At 41.9% G+C, this 21544-nt stretch overlaps 1 protein-coding gene across 1 annotated transcript in view; it reads right to left on the bottom strand.

Moving 5' to 3' along the window:
* The window catches only part of Cers6 (ceramide synthase 6), a 253788-nt gene that overhangs the window by 162079 nt on the left and 70165 nt on the right, over positions 1-21544 (bottom strand). Inside the window, exons 2-3 of the mRNA XM_059260613.1 lie at positions 20655-20760; positions 12607-12737 (exon numbers count right to left, since the gene is read on the bottom strand). Of these exons, the coding sequence (XP_059116596.1) occupies positions 12607-12737; positions 20655-20760 (237 nt within the window). The remainder of the gene's footprint in view (positions 1-12606; positions 12738-20654; positions 20761-21544) is intronic.

Here is a 21544-nt window from a genome sequence, read left to right as displayed (position 1 = left end):
TCCAGGAGCCACATTGACCTGCTAAGGCTTGTCACACTGTCCTGCCATAGCAGATGAGGCTTCACTGAGGCCAGAGCCACTGGGCACCAGGCTTTGCTCCTCCCCTCTGGTAGAGGCAAACTGTGTCCTTTCAGAATCACTCGGGCAGATTTTAAACCTCAGTGGTTCAAAGATATTCACTGCATGTTCTGACATTTCTCATGTGGTGCTTCAAAAGCCTTGGCTTCTGCACACACAGCAGGCATCACTCCCTGCTGAAGTAGGACACCTTTTTTCATCCATCTCTGTCATATTCTTGCACAGCAGCAAGCCAATGGTCCCTAAGCTAGGTCTCACATTGGTTTTGTATCTTTTTTTTTCTCATGTGTGTGTGTAATGCCCCAGTCAATAGTTTTGCAGATGCACACTGATTCTGCTTCCTTGGTTTCCACAGAATATAAGAGCTTCTTTGTAAACTGAAAGATTGCTGTCCTTGCATCTCCTTGAATCTTTCCTCCCTAAAACAACATGACTAGAGCTACCTCTTCTAAGAGAGGTAGCCATGGCTCTGAAGGAGCCCACTGGTAGGGTTAGCTTTGAAAGAGTAACAGCTATTTGCTACTTTACACATTTTCTAAACTTTACTAATGCAGAAAATATGTAACATTAAAGGTAGTTCACAATCACTACATTCTTACTAGGTACAACACACCTCTGTATATGAACTCAACAACTGTGTGTGGTAGCCACTATTAATACACATTTTATGAATAAATAGGCGTAGGGTGGCCAAACTATTTTTCCAAACATCCCACGGGGTTTTATTTAAAAGAAGGCTGGATTCAGACTGCCTGGCTCCACAGCTCACCTCATTACCACTCCACTGTTCCATCAGTTTCTCTCTGAGGCTTGTGAGAATATGTCTGCCCGTGTGAGTATTAACATGAATTTCATATTTGCTTCTGTATGACTTCCTCTGCAAAAACAACAAAAAAAACCAAACAAAACAAAAGAAAACAAAAAAACACTAGAGGAGCAATTTGCACTGTGCAGAGCAGAGGGGCTTAGGAATACATGCACGCACGCACGCACGCACGCACGCACGCACGCACGCACGCACGCACACACACACGCACACATGCATCCACTCATGTATGCACAGCCACTCATACACCCAGGAACGCAGAGCCATGCATCCACCCATGCATCCGCCCATGCATTCACATCACATCCACTGGATGTTGCAGATAACCTTCTTTGACCACCTCGCAGCAGCTCATGGTCTGTGATCTTCCCTAAACTCTCACTGTCTGACCAGCGTACCTCCCAACTTCATTTGGTGAAGCTCTAGCTCCTAGTGTGAGTGCCTTTGTAGATAGCATTTAAGTTAGCCAAGGCTAAATGGAGTCATACAGATAGGACCCTGGTTGGTTTGATTGGTGTCTTTATGAAGAGAGAGAGAAGTTCCTTAAAACACTGGCCAAGGAAAAATTTGAGAGAAAACCAAACTCAATGAAATCTTGACCTCAGACTTCCAGCCTCCAGAACTGTGACAAAATAATTTCTGCTCAACCCACTCAATCTGTGGTATTTCCTTATGGCAGCCTGGGCAGACCAAAATGCCAACATCAACAAGCAAACCCAAGGACTTTTCCAAGCAAAAGCGTCTTAGTTATTACAGCAGTTGAGTATTTCTTAATCAGTTAATATGTGAGAAACTGGGCTGCTATTTTTATTAGATGTCTACATTTTTCAGCATATCATTGATGAAATTTTATGATGACTTATGTTATTTTGTTCTGTCATGAAACTTTACATTATGAGGCCATTTGTAAAGATGGGTATACCACATCAACACACAAATGACTGCACCGTCATTTGGAGGTAGGTGACTCACAGACCCTGAAGATAAAGAACAGGACTGCAGGGTAAAAGGGCCAGCCAAAGAAATACATCCTGACCCTGAAACCAGAGTCAGTCAAAGAAACACACCCTGACCTTGAAAACAGAGCCAGTGAATGAATGAAATATACTTTGGCCCTGAAACCAGAACCAAAGAAACACACTCTGACCCTGAGACCAGAGCCAGTGAAAGAAATATACTTAGAGCCAAAGAAACACACCCTGACCCTGAAACCATAGCCAAAGAAACACACTTTGGCCCTGGAACCAAAGCCAGTTTAAGAAACACACCCTAGCCCTGAAACTAGAGCCAAAAGGTTAAAAAGGACCAGTGAAAGAAACACACTTTGGCCTTGAAATCAGAGCCAAAGAAACACAATCAATCCCTGAGCAGGAAACCAACTAATCCCTGAGCAGGAAACCAACCAATCCCTGAGCAGGAAATCCTGCTAATCTCCCAGTTTATCCAAACTCAGAGATTAAAATCTGACCAATTCTCACCCTGAAAATCTTCTCCCTGGAAAAACTCCACCCCTGAGAAGCCCTGTGCCTGTTCAGCTGGCAGCTGCCCTTCTCCAGCCTGGTAGAGGCAGCCACTCTCCTGAATTCCTTCTTCCCAAATAAATCTCTTGAAAGAGTTTTGGGTGAAGACCTTCTGTTGCCACAGTGGAGCAGAGTCTCTGCTGGGAGACTCCATAGTGGAGTGGAGCAGAGAAGCCACAGACACCTCTGCTGGGAAACTCTCTTAGCAGTGTGGAACAGAGGTCAGCTGCTCAGAGAGGAGCAGGATTGCCATATCCTGTGGGGAGACCATCCCCACCAAAACACAGCTTCTGGTATAGCCTGACCTCCCCACAGTCAGGATTCCTTTCTCCTCACAGCTGTAGGTACCCAGGATACCTTCCCTTCACAGCTGTAGGTATAGCCTGACTTCCGACAGTCATGGTACCTTTCCCTCCAGAGCTGTAACACTTGCAAGAACATGATGCTTTGACAGCCTTCTTTGGGCAGTCTGACAAGGTAGGTTCTATAAAAAGCTCACTCAAGCACAGTTCTCGAAACACAGGTATAGCACTGGGATGCACAGGTAGAATTGAAGGCCACTGAACTGGCCGATGGGCCACTGTTCTCCTTTCCTTCCCAGATCTGCCATCTGTCTGTGGGTACCAGTCTACTAAACACTCATCCACAGCACTGCCTGTCATGTATATTTGTGTGGGCACATGGATGAACTATGAGACTATGGAAGTATTAAATGATAAATACTTATTTCTGGACAACAAGCTTTTGAGTAATTTCTCCTAATTTTTAATGAATACTATACATACTTTTATAACCCTTCAAAATTGGTTATACAACTTCAGGACCATTCTAAATCAGAAATAAATATATTTTAAAATAGATAAAACAGAAGGAGAAATGGTTTATGGGCTTAAAAACTGGTAGGTAAACATTCATTATGAATATTAGCCTTAATAAATTTGATTATTCCTCTTCTTTGTCTTCATCTAGCTCCATGTTGCATACAATTATTTGAAAATCAGTATCAAAAAGACCATAACAAATTTAGAATCTAAAGTGAAACCAATGGACCAACTGTAAGCAGAGCACAAATGTACTAAATATGCAGCCAACTGACCAAGGTATGCCTTGTCTGATATTTTTAGCAGAAGTCTGTTTTTTGCAATTAGCCAGTACACATGAGTGAGACGCCTGGCCATATGGCATGGGGAATGTGAGGGGCTGGATCCCAATGGAAAGGCTGAGTTGACTTTGTTACAGACTGCAGGTCTAGAATAGAAAGAAGAAGCAAGGCTTGAAGCCAAAGTCTAAGGAGAACGGTATACTGTCTATGAGCTACTACACTATGAGAGTGACACCACAGTGAGGACACTAAAGCTTCAATAAGTGCCAGCTGGGCTAAATGTGGCTATGTTCCCTCAAGACACCATGTTCCAGGAATACTGGTAATGGACATCCAATTCCAGATGTGTCCTGATGTTACTATGGTATGGGAACTCTGGGAGGTGACTATGCCAGACATTGGGGGACCACGTTGTCTGTCTTGGAATGCCAAAAGAAATACCAGTATAGTTTTACGATCCCAAGGCAGAGCGTAGCAAACACCGTGCTCAATCCAGCCAGCTATCTGTTTCAGTATGGTCCAAGGGCTTAGCAGAGTTTTACATTTTTAAATGGCTGAAAGGGCTTTAAAAACCTAATACTTCATAATATGAAAATGATATATTCAAATTTCAATCTCAATAAAGTAAGTTTTCTTGGAAGTCAGCTATTCCCATTTGTACTGTCTCCAGCTACTTTGGAACCACAATGGCAGAATTGTAATTATGATGAAGGCCATGCTGGTTTCCTTTCCAGCTACTTACATGATGGTTGCTGACTTCTGGCTCCTAAACTAAAGCTGGCCCGAATGCAACCCACAGGTTATAAAGTATTTAAATAACAATGTCCAATAGTGGTAGAAAACATGCACTGAGAAGTGATTAGGCATCTATGTATTTTGAGTGATGGTACGGAGCAACCCAGGGACTGTTTCTTATTTGTGGACAGTCACTCCCACCATCACAAAAGCAGCAATATAGCTCAATTCTGTGTTTTTCAAGAACAAAGATTCCAACTGTGTGATCAGATTTTGTTTAGACTCGGAATCAGTATCTAAACACTGCTGAGCCTATATCCCAATACTGAAAGAAAGAAAGACACTATTGTTCTAGATCATGACAATTTCTTACTCCATCTCTAAAAAAAAACAAAAACAAAAACAAAACAAAGCAGCAACAACAACAACAACAAAAACTGCATTGGTGGGCTGGATACACAGCTTAGCTGGCAAAATGCTGGAGAAGCTGGGTTTGGATCCCTAGTATCCACATAAAAATGCCGGCCATGGTGGCACACCATTATGATTTCAACACTAGGGAAGCAGAGACAGGCAGACCCAGAAACACCCACTCAGTGAGCGCCAGGCCAATGAAGAGAGCCTGTCATCACAGGGTAAGTATCCTTTGGGTTCTACAAATAGGCACACATTACACACGGCACCACACCACCATCCACAATCAATAAAAATAACTGCATTCATTACTAAAAGCCAGCATGGACATCACAAGATCCTATGTCAGAAAGAAACTGCCAGTTTTGTCAGTAAATTTTTTTAAAAGACGTTGATGTAAAAGCAATTCTGAGTTTTTTTCCTCTGGTAAAATTTGCTTTTTCCTTGAATTAGGAAGATAGAGAAATAGTTTACAGATATTTTGCTGAGGTGCTCATTTGCAAACAAATATTTGGTTATGAAAACTTGATAAAGGTATTTACCACACGATATGGTTGGACGATCTGAAATTAAAGGGTCTAAGAGCCTTGGCTACTTGTTTCCCGGGCAACTCGCCTCCCGTTCCTCCACCCCAATTATTAGTTCCATTTCCTCTTTAAGGTCACAAGACAGCACTGTTCATTTATCCAAATAAAATAGCAATTTCACTCACAGTGACCAAATTGATGGCATGAAGGCAACTGATTAAGCCTTCATTATCACTGGCACATTCTCCCAAATCCAGCGGAATTAGATATTAAGAAAACCACAGGGCTTCTTTGAAGAACAAGGTCACAACTTCAGGACTCTGCCACTACAGAGTACCATCCAAACATGGCTGCATTTGGGGGTGGTTTTAATGTATATTAATTCTGAGACAGAATTCCTAAAGGGAATCTCAGGCGTCATCTCCTAGAATCTAAGTTCCGTTCTTCAGTGCCATGTGGAGAAAAGTTCAGTCTGAGGAAATTATCACTAATCTTTGATGCATGGTTATTTTTGACCCTACATTCTAAGGTTATCACATGGCAAGCTCGTCCTGCCAATCAATTACAGACTGCTTAAATGAAAGCCACATAGGATACTGACTCTGACATGGGCCAGTAAATGTGCTCCATGGCATTGAGGAATGCTGAAGACAGGTGCTGGGCGCCAGTGACAGGGAGGCTGTTGACACTAACATCTTACCCCTGCCTCTTTCCGATTCCCCAAAGACATGACACGTCATACTGTCCTGAAGATGAAACATATAACTCTCTTAATTTTCAGAGAATGGTGGCAGTTTCCATTCATCCCAATCAGCACCAGCTCCATCCTGGACTAGTTTCTTCTAAAATGTCTCACATAATCTTCTTTTATAAATTCTTTATTCTCTTACAAAAAACACACAAACAAAACAAAACAACAACACCTCTATTTCAATTGTTAGTAAAGATTCAAAGGCTTTGGGAAGAAATAGTCACCAAACCCGATACAGCTGTGAGTGCCTGCTTCAAGTAAGGGAGGAATATCCGTGTTTCTGTGCATTACTCACTGGAGGACTTCTACTCTGTCTATGTGTATTAAGTGGGTGAGCTAGACACTGGCCTCATCATCTCACCATTAGTGTGTACAGCATTACTCAGCAGGCACATCAGTGCTACCTCATACTGATGGAAAACAAAAGACAATTATTCCCTGAAGGGAGTCCACATTTTCTTAAATAAAAGCTTATTTAATAGAAAATTACAGATTATATATACATATATATAATCCATTATTTTTATTATTATCCATATATATTATATATCCCCATTATCTGAAATCAGAAAATGTGTGTTCTCTGTCTCTCTAACGTGGTTTTAGGCCTGCTGAATAGCCGTCACTTCTTTTTTCTTAACCAGGAGACCGATTAGGGAAGGGAGATGAATGAGAATGTTTTTGCACATGGGACACATATTCTAAAATAAACATGTCTAAACACCCTGGGGTAAACACCCTGCACATCCATTTGGAACACTCACTAGGTGATAAAATATGTCTGTTCTTGCTTTCTGTTGCTGACACAAAACACTGACCAAGGCAACATGGGCAGGAAAGGGTTTATTTGGCTTACTCTTTCCAATCCATCATGGAGGGAAGCCAAGGTGGGAACTTGGAGATAGGAAGGGAAGTAGAGGGAACGGAGGAACTCTGCTTACTGGGTTTCTCTCCATGGGTTTCTCGGCCTGCTTTTTTATATAAGCCAGGACCACCTGCCCTGGAGTGGCACTGCCCTTAGTGTGCTGGACACTTCCACACCAACCATTAGCCAATAAAATGGCCCATGGTCTGTCCACAGGACAATCTGATAGAGGCAACTCCTCAACTAATGTCCCCTCTTCCTAGGTGACTCTAGTTTGTGCGATATTGAAAAAAATAACCAGCACAACTGACTGACCCCTTGTCAACTTAGCACACAAACTCATCACTGTTCAGCCATAACCTTTCCTTTGTTGTTTGTCCCCACTATCCCATGTTAATATCACAATATAAAATACAATCCAGCTTTTTAAATCCCATAGTCTTAAATTTTTCAACAGTTTAAAAGTCTAAGTTCGCCTAATTAAAAGTATCACATCTCTTAGCTGTGGGCTCCTGCAAAGTAAGCTACATATTTTTTAGTTCTAAAAGGGAAGAAATGACACTATTACAATCAGATCGAAGCAAAACTGAAGTCAAAAAGTGTAAAAAGTTCAGTCAGGTGTTTAGGACTCACTCTTGATCTTCTGGAGTGTAACAGGCTTGGATACCTCCATTTCTCTAGCTTTGGAATCTACAGCACACAAAGTTTGTCTTGTAGGCTCAGGCTGGTTCATTCCACACTACCACTATCCTTGGCAATCATCTCATCATCCCAGAATCTCCAAAACACTAGTCTCTGCTGCAGCTGAGGTTACATCTTCATCAGTGGTCTCCTGGCTTCTTAGGGTACCATGCTTCAGCCTTTCTCTATTACCCTTTCATTCCCTGGGGCTCCACTGTAACTAAGGATGTACCTTCAGCAATGGCCTCCTATAGGTCTCTCTATAGGGATTCCAACTCTGCATGGTGCTAAGTCTTAGCTACTCTGACTCCTTCACTCCTTCAAAACTATCATCATATGGGAGACTCTCACACATTACCAAGTTCTAATACCAGCTTGAGATATAGCCTTGGCTCCCCCACTGGATCACAGCTTCTGTGTGCTGTTCCTAAGGAGACACTTCCCAGACTTCTCAATGATGTTGGTCCCTTTTTCATCATAGATGATTTCTCAATTCCAGCTAACCAGCATTGAATGTTTCACCAAAGCAAAGGTTTCACTTTCAGTGGTGTTGGTCTCCTGTTAATCAGTGTTGAATTTTTAGTCCCAGTGGACCAGAAACCAGATTCTTAATTTAAACATATCACACATACAACATGATAGAGTCTTTTGAGGGACTGACTCTCAAACTCTCTTCTGAAACTTAACAAGCCAGATCTTCATCATCTTCCATTTCTCTCAGTATTATCTTCCAAGCTCCCACAAAATAGCCCAATTAAGCTTTCTCCCAACAACATGGTCAAATCTATGACAGCAATACTCCATGTTCCTGATACCAATCTGTTTTAGTTTGCTTTCTGTTGCTAAGATAAAATACTGACCAAAAGCAACTTGTATAGGAAATGGTATTTGACTTCCATGGTATTTGACTTATCTTTTCCAATCACAATTCATCATTGAGGAGAGTCAAGGCAGGAACCTGGAGGCAGGAACTAAATCAGAGACTGTCTCAGTTAGGGTTGCTATTGTCATGATGAAACACCATGACCAAAGCAACTTGGAGAGGAAAGCATTTATCTGGCTTACATTTCCACATCACAGTTCATCATCAAAGGAAGTCAAGACAAGAACTCAAGCAGGGCAGGAACCTGGAGGCTGATGCAGGGGCCACAGAAGAGTGCGACTTAGTGGCTTGCTTCCCATGGCTTGCTTAGCTTGCTTTCTTATACCACCAGCCCAGGGATGGCACCACCCACAGTGGGCTGGACCCTCCCCCATCAATCACTAATTAAAAATGCCCCACAGGCTTGCCTAAAGCCAGATCTTATGGAGATATTTTCTCAACTGAGGTCCCCTCCTCTCAGATGACTTTTCAGCTTGTGTCAAGTTGACATAAAACTATCCAGCACAGAGACCATGAAGGAATGCTTACTGATTTGTTATCCATGGATGGATGGCTCAGCCTGCTTCCTACATAACTCAGGACTACCTGTCCAGTGATGGCACTGCCCACAGTGGGCTGGACCTTCCCACATCAACCATTAACCAAATAAAATGTCCCACAGACATGCCCACAGGTCAGTCTGATAGAAGCAATTCCTTGAGATTTCCTCTTCCTAGGTGACTCTATCTTGTGTTGAGTTGACAAAAAACCAATCAGTACAGCTTCCCTGTTTGACAACTATCCTTCTAGATCATTATTTTACAGATAAAAACTCATGTGCACACATGACCAATGTAATTCTACTTTATCCTTCACAGTATTCTCTCCACATTCTCCTTCACCACTTCATCCTTTCCTTTGAATTTTTTGGTTTGTTGTTTGTTTTGAGATAGGGATCTCACTTTATTCCACAGACTTAAGGAACCCTCTCACACCAACTTCCTGACTAATTGGATCTATAGGCTTGTACTATGCACCCAGCTCTTAGAATTTCTGTCTTTGAAATTTCCATCCAGTTTTCCAGAGTCGGAAAATTTGCCAAAAATATTTACATACTAGGCTAGTATGTAGCAAGCATTTTTCAGCTGTGGGGCCATGTAGTAACTGAGATCAGAGATCAGTGACTCTCTCCAGAAGAGTGCTATTTTAAACCATCATCAGTTAGTATTTGGTAGAGTCTTTGCATTGTGGGAAAGGCTGAGAAGAATGTGTGTGGTCTTTGTGCTCTTTAACTGTCTGTTATGATACATCTAAGAGATTAAGAACAGTTAAGTCATCACACAAAGCAGGAGGAGATTCCAATTTTAAACATCAATAATTGCAGTAAGTGTTCTGAGAATTTGAAAGAAGTAGTGCTCAGTCCAAGCCCATGAGTCAAGCCATACTTTGGTCTGTGCCTAGGATTTGAGGAGTTGGTAAGGGACAGGAAGGCAACAGAAGTAGTAGGTATTCTAGGCTAGGAGTATTGCATTAGGCATGTGAGTAAGATGTGGGCAATAAAAGCCCAGGCCTATGGAAGAAAGAGGTCATTTGGACTGACCTCCAACAAGCTAAGGCCAGAATCTGGTTATCAGGGTAAGAAGCCTAATACTAAACCTTCAGTTGTAGAAAAATCATCAAAGTTTTAAAGCAACAGGCTGTGGGGATGGGATATTTTAGAAAGATGTTTGGAAGTTATCATAGTAGCAAAACAAGATACTGCAGAGAGCAGAATGATATCTTGGTAGAAATATCTGCACTGGGCAACACATATGGCTTAGGAAGCAGTTGTTGAGAGGAAATGATTTCTGGCAAGAATAAGGTAGAGTAAGAAAAGAACGCAGTTGGAGACTAGGTCTGGAGAAGAAACGCATTAGAATCCACAGGAAGAATGCAAACAACAGTTCTTGGCAAGACAGAACTACTGCCAACCGAGAAGTCAACAACAGTGTCCAACAAGAGGTCATCATCACTGAGTCATGCACATGGACCAAGTGGTAGCACTGACCCAGTGGTCATCTCAGGAAGGCCCACATGCCTCCAACTGATCTCCCTGTTTGGATCTTTAGTCCCTGACTGTTCACATCAATCATTCAACACACATATCTGACTATTATTTAATGTGGACCATGGACACACCTACTCAGGTCGTATCTGTCTGACACAGATACGAACGATAATACTGTGGGTAGAGATCCTAACATATGCTCTATATGTTGCCCTCCCTCTCCATTGTGCCTGCACATCGCCACACTTCTAGGACTCATTTAGAAGTATTTCTAACTAAAGGTAACATCAAAGTCCAGTGGGGTACACAGGTCAAGACGAAGTGAAGCTAAGGAAAGACACATACATGAATCCAGTGGAGACTGCTGCTTCGAATGTGGTGCATGAACCAGGGGCACCACCAGCAGCTGTGGACCTGTTAAAGACGCAGAACCTCAGCTGCCTAGCCACACACAGGGACTCACACTCTGCACCTGAACAAGATCCCCAGGTTACTGTGGCCTAGACACATTTGTGTTTAAGAAGAAAACTATGATAAGATCAGTTATAGAAGAGGCTACACCGTGCTACCAGAGAAGTGAGTTGGGCCAGGGGGAGAGAGCAGGTGACCTAGAGCACACACTGCAGTGCAACTTGACTCCCTCTCAGACTCATGGTCAGTGATGGAGTCCAGGTCCCTCCAAATGGCGCAAAAGACCAAGTCAAGGAGCAATTCCAGCGGCTGATCACAGCCTAGATGCATAACCCTGCCAAGAACAGCTACTAAGTTTATGTATGAGAAGCAGTTCACAGATTGTATCTACTTAGCTGTTCCCCACCACCCGAGATTTTATAAATATCCTATCCTCCTGATGATCCCATTTATTCTCTTCATATCTACCTGCAGGAACTTATGGTATGATTCTGTGTATCTCATTCATTCTCTCGGTCTTAATCATGCAATGTCAAAATACTTTTTTGGCTAATTGAAAGACAAACCTGAAAAAAATGCAAATGCAACTCTAATTCAAAATAGAAAGGGCTGTGACTAAGCGCTGTTCCAACAGCACTACTGTTGAAACAATTAGGTGTCAGGCCAAAGATCCCCAGAGAAAGGGCTGGAGACACAGCAGTGGCCACATTCCATGAGATGAAGTCCACATGGGGCCTGTACTCTCGGGTTAGAGTCTCGTCTTAGCTGTGGATATGCTCAGTGTTTAGATCATCCTTTGATTTTTCTTAAGCGTACCCAATATCACCATCTGAAGATATTATGGTACATCTTCTATTATTGTGTGTGTGTGTGTGTGTGTGTGTGTGTGTGTGTGTGTGTGTGTATGTATACGCGCGTGCACATGTACTGAAGTACTGAAGTAGCTGTGTGGGTTATGCACCTATGCATGCACGTGGAGGCCAGAAATAGATGTCTGGCAGGTGACTTCATCAACCACTCTTCACCTTGTTTTTTGAAACAAGGTCTTTCATTCAACTTGGAACTCATCCATTCATCGAGGCTGGTTGGCCGAGAGGCTCCAGGCCCTGCCTCCCCTGTGTGAGCATTACAGCTGTATGCTGCCACACCCAGCTTTTACATGAATGTTGGGGATCTGCATTCAGGTTACTCACTGAGCCTTCTGCCCAGCCCTCATCTTTTATTCTTTTTAACAACTTTATTAGCACATAGTTTGCATGCCATGAAATGCACATTTTGCAAACAGAAGAGACTTTTCATTATATCCCCTACTGTCAAGCAATGCCTCATTAAAATGCATACGTTAATAGAACATAGCTATTTCTTAAATCTCTACGAATGCAGGACTTTGTTATTTTCCCTTGATTAACATATCCAAAAATCTTAGTTTTATTAGTGGAAAATATATCTTGATAAAATTCTGTCTACTGAATATAAAATGCAGGAGTAATGCCTTTCAGTGCTATATTTCAAAGATGACTGGTTGGAAACACAACGGCAGGCCTTCACATCTAGTTCCTTGAAGGAAATGCATTAGGAAGTGAAGTTTATTTATTGAATCCACACTGGAAATCCCAAATCCTTACAAACTACCGTTTCTTCAGATTTTCCTGAGCCATTTTTCCACCAGGTGTCATGCTTTACAAAGGCTGCTGGAGTCTGCCAACATCTGTTGTTTTCCACATCTGGGTTGGCATGAAGACTCAGGCAGGTTTTTCTTTTAGAAACTTAGGAAGAAATTAACTTACATGCTCTCACAGAACCTGGTCAGGATGCTGGGTTTTTCCTGGTTGCGCCTTTGTCGAAACCAGCGTTGAATGCTGCGAACATCCCAGTCCAGCTGCTTGGAGAGTCCTTCCAGTCGCTTCTCATCGGGATGCTATGAAAGAAGGCACCAGAAAAACCATTTCCATTCGTTTTTCACTTACACCAGTTACAAGGTTTATGTTACATATGGTTGGATTTTCCCCTCTAATTTCTCCTGCTGGTATTTCGGTATTTAGGACTGAGAATCTCGTCCATCCATTCGAGGCATGAACAAAGATAAAAACTAGATCCCTCATTCCGAAACAGGACAGAAAAGTAAGAATCTTGCTCCAATGCTTGCATATTTTCTTATCAGCAAATACTTCTTATGAGGTAACCAGCAACCAAGAGAGGATGAGCCAGCCAGCTGGCTGAGTCAGTTCCATCAGCCTTCAAGGGAAGAATTTACAGAGACATCAGCAAACAGTTCACTTTCTCAGAGGAAAAAAAGGGTACACCTACATATCTTATAAACAGACAATGTAGAAAGAACAGAAAGCCCAGGAAACCCCCACAGGCATCAGCCAAGGTGCCGTTGCTGGTACCACACGCACTTCCTCTTTCATCTTCTCGCCCCATTCTTCACAGTTCCTCGTCTTCTCTTCCTTTGTCATCCGTTTCACACACCACACATCTAGTCTTCCTAACACGACATATGACCTAAGGGACTAGCGTGGTGAAAAGGACAAGGTGACCTTGAGACAACAGGAATAGACCCACTTCCTAACCCCACTAGCCATTCTGAGCCTTGGTCTCTTTATCAATGCAAACAAAGGTGGTTCATGAACTCACAGGGGACTGTGGCGAGGACTGTGAAAATATACATTAAACTGCTACCTCTTAGCTGTCTCTTTCTCTCTCTCTCCTCCCTTCAACATGTTGAAGAGCCTCTTGCTGACAATCACAAGAGGGGAACCTACTATAGAGGAAACTGGCCAAGAGAGCTCCAGGCCATTGTTTATTGTTTACTTTGGTTCTGGTGATGAGAGGAAATAGCCAACAAGGAAGAAGGGAGAAGACGCACTGGCCAGGCTGGAACAGAATGTACACGTAAGACCTAAAAGCATTTCAGCAGCTCAAGGGGTCTGTGTCTCCCACAATTCATCTGTTAAAAAGTCTCCTGAGTGAGGAGTGAAACCATTGGGGAGAGGCTAGGTCACAAGGGTGGAGCTCTCATAATGAGACTTGATTGTAGCTGGAGAGTTTTCTCTCTGGGTCTGCCAAGCCCCGGCAGTCTGACAGCCCACTTATAAAATAAACACACAGACACTTATATTATTTACAAACTGTATGGCCATGGCAGTCTTCTTGCTAACTGTTCTTATATCTTAAACTAATCCATTTCTATAAATCTATACCTTGCCACGTGGCTCATGGTTTACCAGCATCTTCACATGCAGCTTGTCATGGCGGCGGCTGGCAGTGTCTGTCTGCCTCAGCCTTCCACTTCCCAGAATTCTCTTCTCTGCTTGTCCCACCTATACTTCCTGCCTGTCCACTGGCCAATCAGCATTTTATTTATACAGTGATATCCACAGCACTTGATTGCTGTTGGCTGCAGCCACCACTGTGTCCTTCCACCCACCTCTTCCTCCCCCTTCCTTCCATCATTCCCTCTCCTCGCAAACCCAAGAAATGGACACTATGGGCACTCAGATCGCACACTTCCAGACTTTACCAAACTTTACAAATGTGCAAACGAACCATCTGCTGCTTAAGTCCCTGGTCTACGGCATTCTATCACAGTAGCCTGAATCAACTAAGACAGACACATACCCCTAAACCACAGCAAATGGCATCCAGTTACAAAGTGTTCTGATCTTGTGCCTATAAATGCAACCTGCCAACTTTCAGTTGGGTATGTGCCTGAGTTCCTTTCAGTGGTAATGAGAGAATACACCATCTCCTTTTATGTCTCTCTTAATTGAAAATATGAGAGAGGCAGGGGGAGTCACTGCCTATAATATATATTGGTTATACTACTACCCAATAAAAACAAATATTTGACAGTCATATATATGTATATAGATATATATATATAAAATATATTGTGACTATATTCACCCTCACTACCCTCTACTGTTTTCCTTACCTTGCCTCTGAATTTCTTGTTCCTAACTAGTCCCTACACTGTTGAAGAAAATGACACTGTCTCTAGCAGCAACCATAAACAGACAAGAACAACTCAGGAAGGAGGTGGTGCCTTGGGGACAGAAAAAAAAAATCTTCTATATCTGAGTTTACTAGTGGTCGGAGAAAAAAGACCTAAGGTTCACAAATCACAAACTAAAAACCATCTAACTCCAACACTGTCCCTGTTGGGTCAGTCTCCTCTCTTCCTCTGACAGGGAACCACAGTCAATCGGTTCTTGCCAGGGTTATTTTGCATAAACAAAACTGAATACATATTCTTACACCCCACCCAACCACACAGATTACTGTAGGCTGTGGACTTTGCTCTGGACTTGGGTTTTTCTTTTTATAATGTGTCTTGGATAGATTCCAAATCAGTTCAGGGAACACCGAAGTGTAAGGATAGACGCCACCTTTCTGGTCTGTCCTGCTGATAGACACTTTGGTAGCACCCAAACGTCTCAGAGTGCTACAACAATAAGCTTGGTGTGTCGTAGCAAATGGTGGGGTTCGTTCCTGGAACTAAGAATTGCCGTTCCAAGCGGTCTGCACTTTTGTGATTTTTTTTTATATTGAGAATTTACTGACTTTATTATAAATTCTTACAAGAAAGAATAGTCATGTCCCAAAGCCTCCACGTGTCCTCATCTCTTCCAGTCTGATACATGAAAAACAGATTCTCAATGCAGTTTTGATTTTCCCTTTGTCATGGGAGAATATTGTTCATGTTTAAAACCACTCAGACCTTGCTTCCCGATGAAGAACAAGCTCATGCTCTGCCTAGTTTTATCCCCCTTTAACTTATTAACATTTTCTAAATTTATTTGTAGGATTTCTTCATTGATTAGAGTGATTAAACATTTTTTCTCTACTCTAAACGGTTTTTTTTTTTTTGCCAGTATATCATTTGTTTTAAAAGTACAGTATTCTTTGCTTTTTAAAAAACTATGTAGGTATTTACTAAAAATATGTTTGAATTCGTCAATCTTTTCTGGAATTATTATTAGAAATTATAATTAGTCCCAGGGTGCATTTTGAATATATACTGGTATTCAATGGGAAGCAGGACTCTAACATGCTACATGGCTACCCAATGTCCTGAAAGCACTCTTCCACCCTGACCCCACTGAAACCTCACTCTGCTTTTCCACTGGTCTATTATCCATGCCTCAGTAATACGTGCTCCATTTTACTCAGAGGTATTTCTAATCCTATGTGACAAGAATTTGTATGACAAGTATCAGGTTGTTTACAGCTAAAATTGAGACAAGGGCAAATAAACATTTTTTTATTTGTAAAATGATTGTACCAATTTCTTAAATTAATGGAAAAGTTAATTAACATCTTTGTTCAACTTGCCTTTGATGCCCTCCAAGAGTATTTTAATGTTTTCCTCAAGTACTTCTTATACAAGGCTGTAATGTATACTCCTGTGGTGCTATTCTTCTTGGATTTTATTATAAATAATGACATTCTTCTTATAATCTGTTTTATCATTTACATATAAATGATATGGTAATTTAGCCCTACAATTCTTTTTATTTTTGTGTGGTCTTAATTGTCTTAATTTTAAAGGTATATAATAATATAATAGTCTATTACCAGAATACAAGCTCTATAAACATAAAAAAAACCCTTAATATCTTTTCCACTGGTACCTATATTGTAAAGACTTATAAATGCATTTTGAATGAATGAATATTTAAATAGAAAATGTTGCCTCCTCCTTTCTAATTTTAATGGCTTTTTCTCTTATCTACCTGCTGGCTCCAATCCACATGAGCAACATGTAAAACTACCATTATTTCCTCCCCTCCTCACTCATCCTCCCCACCCAGCACTTGACAACAGTATTATCTTGGAGTTTGCTTCTGTACTGCTACAGAACCCTCTCCTGCTGTTGGATGGGCCAGCACGGCCCATCCGCTGCCTCCCAACTATGCAGTGATTCTGCCATCAGTACATTTCCCACCATCTTCCCCTGCTCAATTTGAGTTAGTTGTATCCTTTTTATACTGTAGGAACATACACTGTTAACATTCTGTTCTGACACCATCCCTCACATTTCTTCCTCTCTTAGTTTTAACAGTTTAAATATATTCAAAACTCACAAACTTTCCCAGTAATCTTGTATAATCCTCTGGTTAGCTAAAATTAATGACAACAATCTCATTAAGAAAGAGGAAAATGAGGACAAATTATAGAGAATCTGTTTACAATTGTATACAAGAATTATTTTATTATTTAGTGTGTGTGTGTGTGTGTGTATGTGTGTGTGTGTGTGTGTGTGAGAGAGAGAGAGAGAGAGAGAGAGAGAGAGAGAGAGAGAGAGAGAGAGCTCACACATGTGTGTTCTCATGTACATGAGCAAGTACCTGCAGATGCCCAGAGAGAACAGAGGATATTGGAATCCTCTAGAACTAGTGTTCCAGGCATTTATGAGCCACGTGACCTAAGTCCTAGGAACTGAATGCTGGGCCTCTAGAAGAGCAGCAAGCACTCTAAACCTCTGAGCTACTTCTCCAGTCCCTGTAACTAGGCAGAGGGAAGGAGCATCAGGACACCCTCATTTGAAATTACAGCCATCATTCCCTTTCCATCTGCAAGGGATCTTTCGAGGTCCTACAGCATATAGGAAGTAAAGTTCATTGAAACTGGGTCTCCATTTGGCAGTTCCCACACAGCTGCCATCGTGATCTGGTGGAACTCTGTAGTAGCACACACACACACACACACACACTTCCTGTGCTCTCTGCAGGAAGTCTAATAAAATCACTGGTCTCACCAAGTTGGACACTGGCAAAATAGTACTTTTGTCGGACACTGGTGCCCACCTGAGTTCTATAGGTGTTTCGTGTCTCTCCAGGAAAAGGGAATTCAACACTATAAAACATGGCTTCATAATTGCTGTATATTTTTACCCTCGTAGCTTGAGAACCAATTTGATTAAGAAAGTGAGGTAGCTGGTTTCATAGCTATAAAAAGAAAATCCCCCCAAATTAAAAATATACTCAAATAACAGGATGAAACCAGTCAAAAGACAGGCACTCAAAAATATTCACTGGCAAGAAATAATCATTTGGTGTATTTAAATGGGCTCAGCAATCAATAACTGTGGGTCCTCTGGCTCCACCCCCAAACTCCAGAATCAGAAGCTCTCAAAAAACACAACGAAGCAGCAGTAATTCACCTCCTCATATGAGCAACGCATATGGAAACACAGGCTGAAATAAGACGCTGTGCTGCTTACTAAATGATGTGTGTATGTGTGCGTGTGTATCTGTGTGTGGTGTGTGTGTGGGTGTGTGTGTGTGTGTGTGTGTGTGTGTATGTGTGGTGTATGAGTGTGTGTGTGTGTGTGTGGTTTTATTCAGTCCTCAGGAAAGCCTGTGAGTATGTTATCTGAAGATTTCTAAGGCCTCCAACAGTTAAGAAACCGGTTGAAAGCCCAGCTTTAGTAGGAAAAAGATACTGCTTCAACTTACAGACCTAGGTCTGACTCAGGCAAATACCAAGAGTCCTAATTATTTCCTAATGGTGGTAGGCTCTCTTTAGTGTTTAGAATATGACAGGTTTCCCTGTAGGGCAGGTGGTTGTTTCTCTATAGGATTTAAAATGTGATAGATTTCCCTGTAGGGCAGGGAAAGGAGAGAGAGAAAAAAAGACAGACAGACGTTACCTCAAGAGAAGAAACTGATGAAAAATGCAATGACTTATATCCATCTGGTGATATCAGAGACAAGAGTCAGAGAAGATGACCAATGTAGTCCCACAGAGCATGGTCCCACATTCAGAAGGGAGCTTCACATTCTAGGGCTTATATCTTAAAATTCTACATCACTTTTGGTGATGTAATGTAATGTGTTCTTACAAGTCAAATCTAATGGGGCAAAGGAGCATGTTACAGACACTTAAGAGTCTGGGCTCATAAATCAGAGGCTTACCCCCAGAGAGGCACTTATTGCCCCTTTTCCATCTCCTGTACCCCAGGATCCACCCACTTCCTCTCCTCTGTCCCCTTTCTACTTGCAGCTACAGCCTTTAGTTCTCCCAGAAGGGACTGGGAACAAGCAAGGGAAGCAGGGAGATGTGAGACAGGGTTTGTTTCTCTCTTGAGGTTTCTTGCTTATGGGGCAGGGCAGCCATCCCTGTGCTTCACGGGTGACTCAGCTAAGGAAAGCCTCTTGCCTACTTGTAATCTTGTAACAGGCGTTGTGATGCCCTTGGAGGTCACCATGGACTGGGGCAATGGGCCTGTAGATAGGAGAGAGGACTATCTGAACTTTGCCCCCAGTGCCAAGGCACAGTGCGTCCAGGAAAGCAGAATATGGTGGCTGCATGTCATGTATATACTTAGTCAGACAGTATCCCCAGGCACTTTTGAGGCTCTGTACTTGTTCCATCAATATCCCCTAGCTTACAGATATTACAGAACAAACCCAACACAGTTTGACAGGGCTGGGAATGTAGCTCTTGTCTAGCATTTATAATGGCCTGGATTTGATCTTCAGTGTTGTAAGAGAAGAATAATGAGACTAATAGGAGAGATATTTCACTTTCATAAGGTAAACTACATGGAAATGTGAGGTTCTTTCCTAAATATTTACTTCCTCTAATACCACAGGGTATGTGTCCCACGAGGCTGAACTTGGCAATCCAATGTCACCTCTCGAAACTACAAAAAGAGCTTTCCCTAAAATTCCATTCATTCTTTTCCTACTTCTTACGGAGATGTTAAAAAAAAAAACAATAACAACAACAAACAAAAAACAAAAAACAAAAAAACCTAATCTTTCCTCATATTTCTCTAGCAAACAATATCATCTTTAAGAAGACAGAGAACACTCCTGTAGACTTTTGGGAGGAAGGAAGGCACCAAGATAAGCAAAAGTGTCTGGATATTTGAATTAACAGCTGCAAGACACGAGACTCAGAGTACTAGTGGGGACCACCACAAACCAGAGAGAAACTGCATTTACCTAACACTGTCAAATCACACCTTACCCCCCTGTCTGATTCTCCCAGAAAACTCACAGGGGTCAAAGGAACCCTTGATATAGAAATGCACCGAACGTTGTACCCCTCCTGTTTTCTGCTTTCTTATCCAGCCAAGGGTGAGCAAAGGTAAGCATGGATCTTAGGGGTTGAGAGGCAGGTGTGTGGGCTCAGTGTTGACTTGTTTCCTTTAGCTAAGGCTTCAGACTAAATGTCCTTGGTGTTTCCGCTTCCTCTTCTTTGTGCTTTAATATGTACCAATCCCTTGCCTCCTCCCTCCTCTGTTCTCTGTCTCATTCTTAGCTTAGATTAAGTTTAACTCCCTTCATACTGAATATTTGATCTCTTCGTCTGTTCTGCACTGTGAGTCTATCTCTTCTATTCCAAGTCTGCTGACAAGTTCCTTCATTCCTTCACACAGCAAGTCTTCTTCAAATACGGCCTTTCACTGTTGCTCAGGTGTGTCTATCACAACCCCTGGAATGTATGGGTGGTACTCACTATAAGCCAAGAGGTCCCATTTCTCACACATGTATATGTCACACTGTAAGCTTTGCCAGGTCACTCCCTCCCAGCTCTTATCTGTACACTTCATTTCACCTGAGACTGAAAAAGGCACTGGATTGGACTAACCTCTATCTAATCAAGACCTTTGCACAGAGCGCTTGTAAAATCATCTAGAGTCAACTAAGATGCCACAAATGTCTTTTATCTACTGTTTACAGTTTGGGTCCAATCATAACATCTACATTCTCTCTGAGGACGCAATGTCCAATAGGAGGAAAAATTAATTGTCAGAACCCAGGAGAGAAAGGATGGAATGACTGGAGGTTAAGAGCAGTTCCCCAGAAAACACTCGTACCTTTGTTATAGCAGTGAAGACCTTTTCCAGAATGGCATTTGGCTGGGCAATTTGTGGTCCATTGGCCTGGATGTTGAGGGCTATGGCACACGGTTTGGCTATGAATCTAAAGGTTTAAAAGGAGAGAGAAAAATAGTTCAGAAATTATACTTTTTACAACTGCTCTTAGCAGCATCATTGATACATGACTAGGTTATCCTAATTAGATTCTTGTAGGGTTTTACGGTGACATTCACACGGGTAAACTATAAGGCAGATCTCACTTGAGGTCACCAGCAGTCACACTAAAAAGAGAAATCCTTTAGAAACATTTAAATTCCTTGGCTGAGTATAGTGGCACATGCCTTTAATCCAAGTATTTGGAAGGCAGGAAGATCTCTGTAAACATGAGGCCGGCCTGGTCTACATAGTGAGTTCCAGGACAGCTAGAGGTATTTAGAGAGATTTTGTCTCAAAAACAAAACAAAACAAAAGAACATCTAAACTCTAATGAGACTTGGCAGTTCTAAGAAGATTCCACAGGTTAATTATATGATTCTTTACACCACAAGAAAGCAAAGGAAAAGAGTAGTACTGGATGGAATCGTAAGTATATAAGCAAGATATATAAATACATGACATACTTTACAGTCTTCTTATAAACACGTTATTATACCAGAGTGCTCACTAAGCATCTGAGTTCACATGGAGGGTGTGTGCTTTCCATCACTCTGGTAATAAGTACAGCCATTTGGTTTCCATAATCAATGTATGTAGTACTGAACCCTAATCCCTTTCAGTTTTGTAGTTTCTGCTTTGTAGATCACCCCCACTCTGCCCCCTGCTTCTTTCTCCTAGGAGGAATAAAGAACGTTAAATGGCATGCCATCCCAGACAAGCTAAAAGCTGAA

This window comes from Peromyscus eremicus, chromosome 4 (genome assembly GCF_949786415.1).
Source record: "Peromyscus eremicus chromosome 4, PerEre_H2_v1, whole genome shotgun sequence".
Classification (NCBI taxonomy): domain Eukaryota; kingdom Metazoa; phylum Chordata; class Mammalia; order Rodentia; family Cricetidae; genus Peromyscus; species Peromyscus eremicus.
The sequence above is the reverse complement of the archived record's forward strand: the minus strand, read 5'-3'. Positions and strand labels throughout refer to the sequence as shown.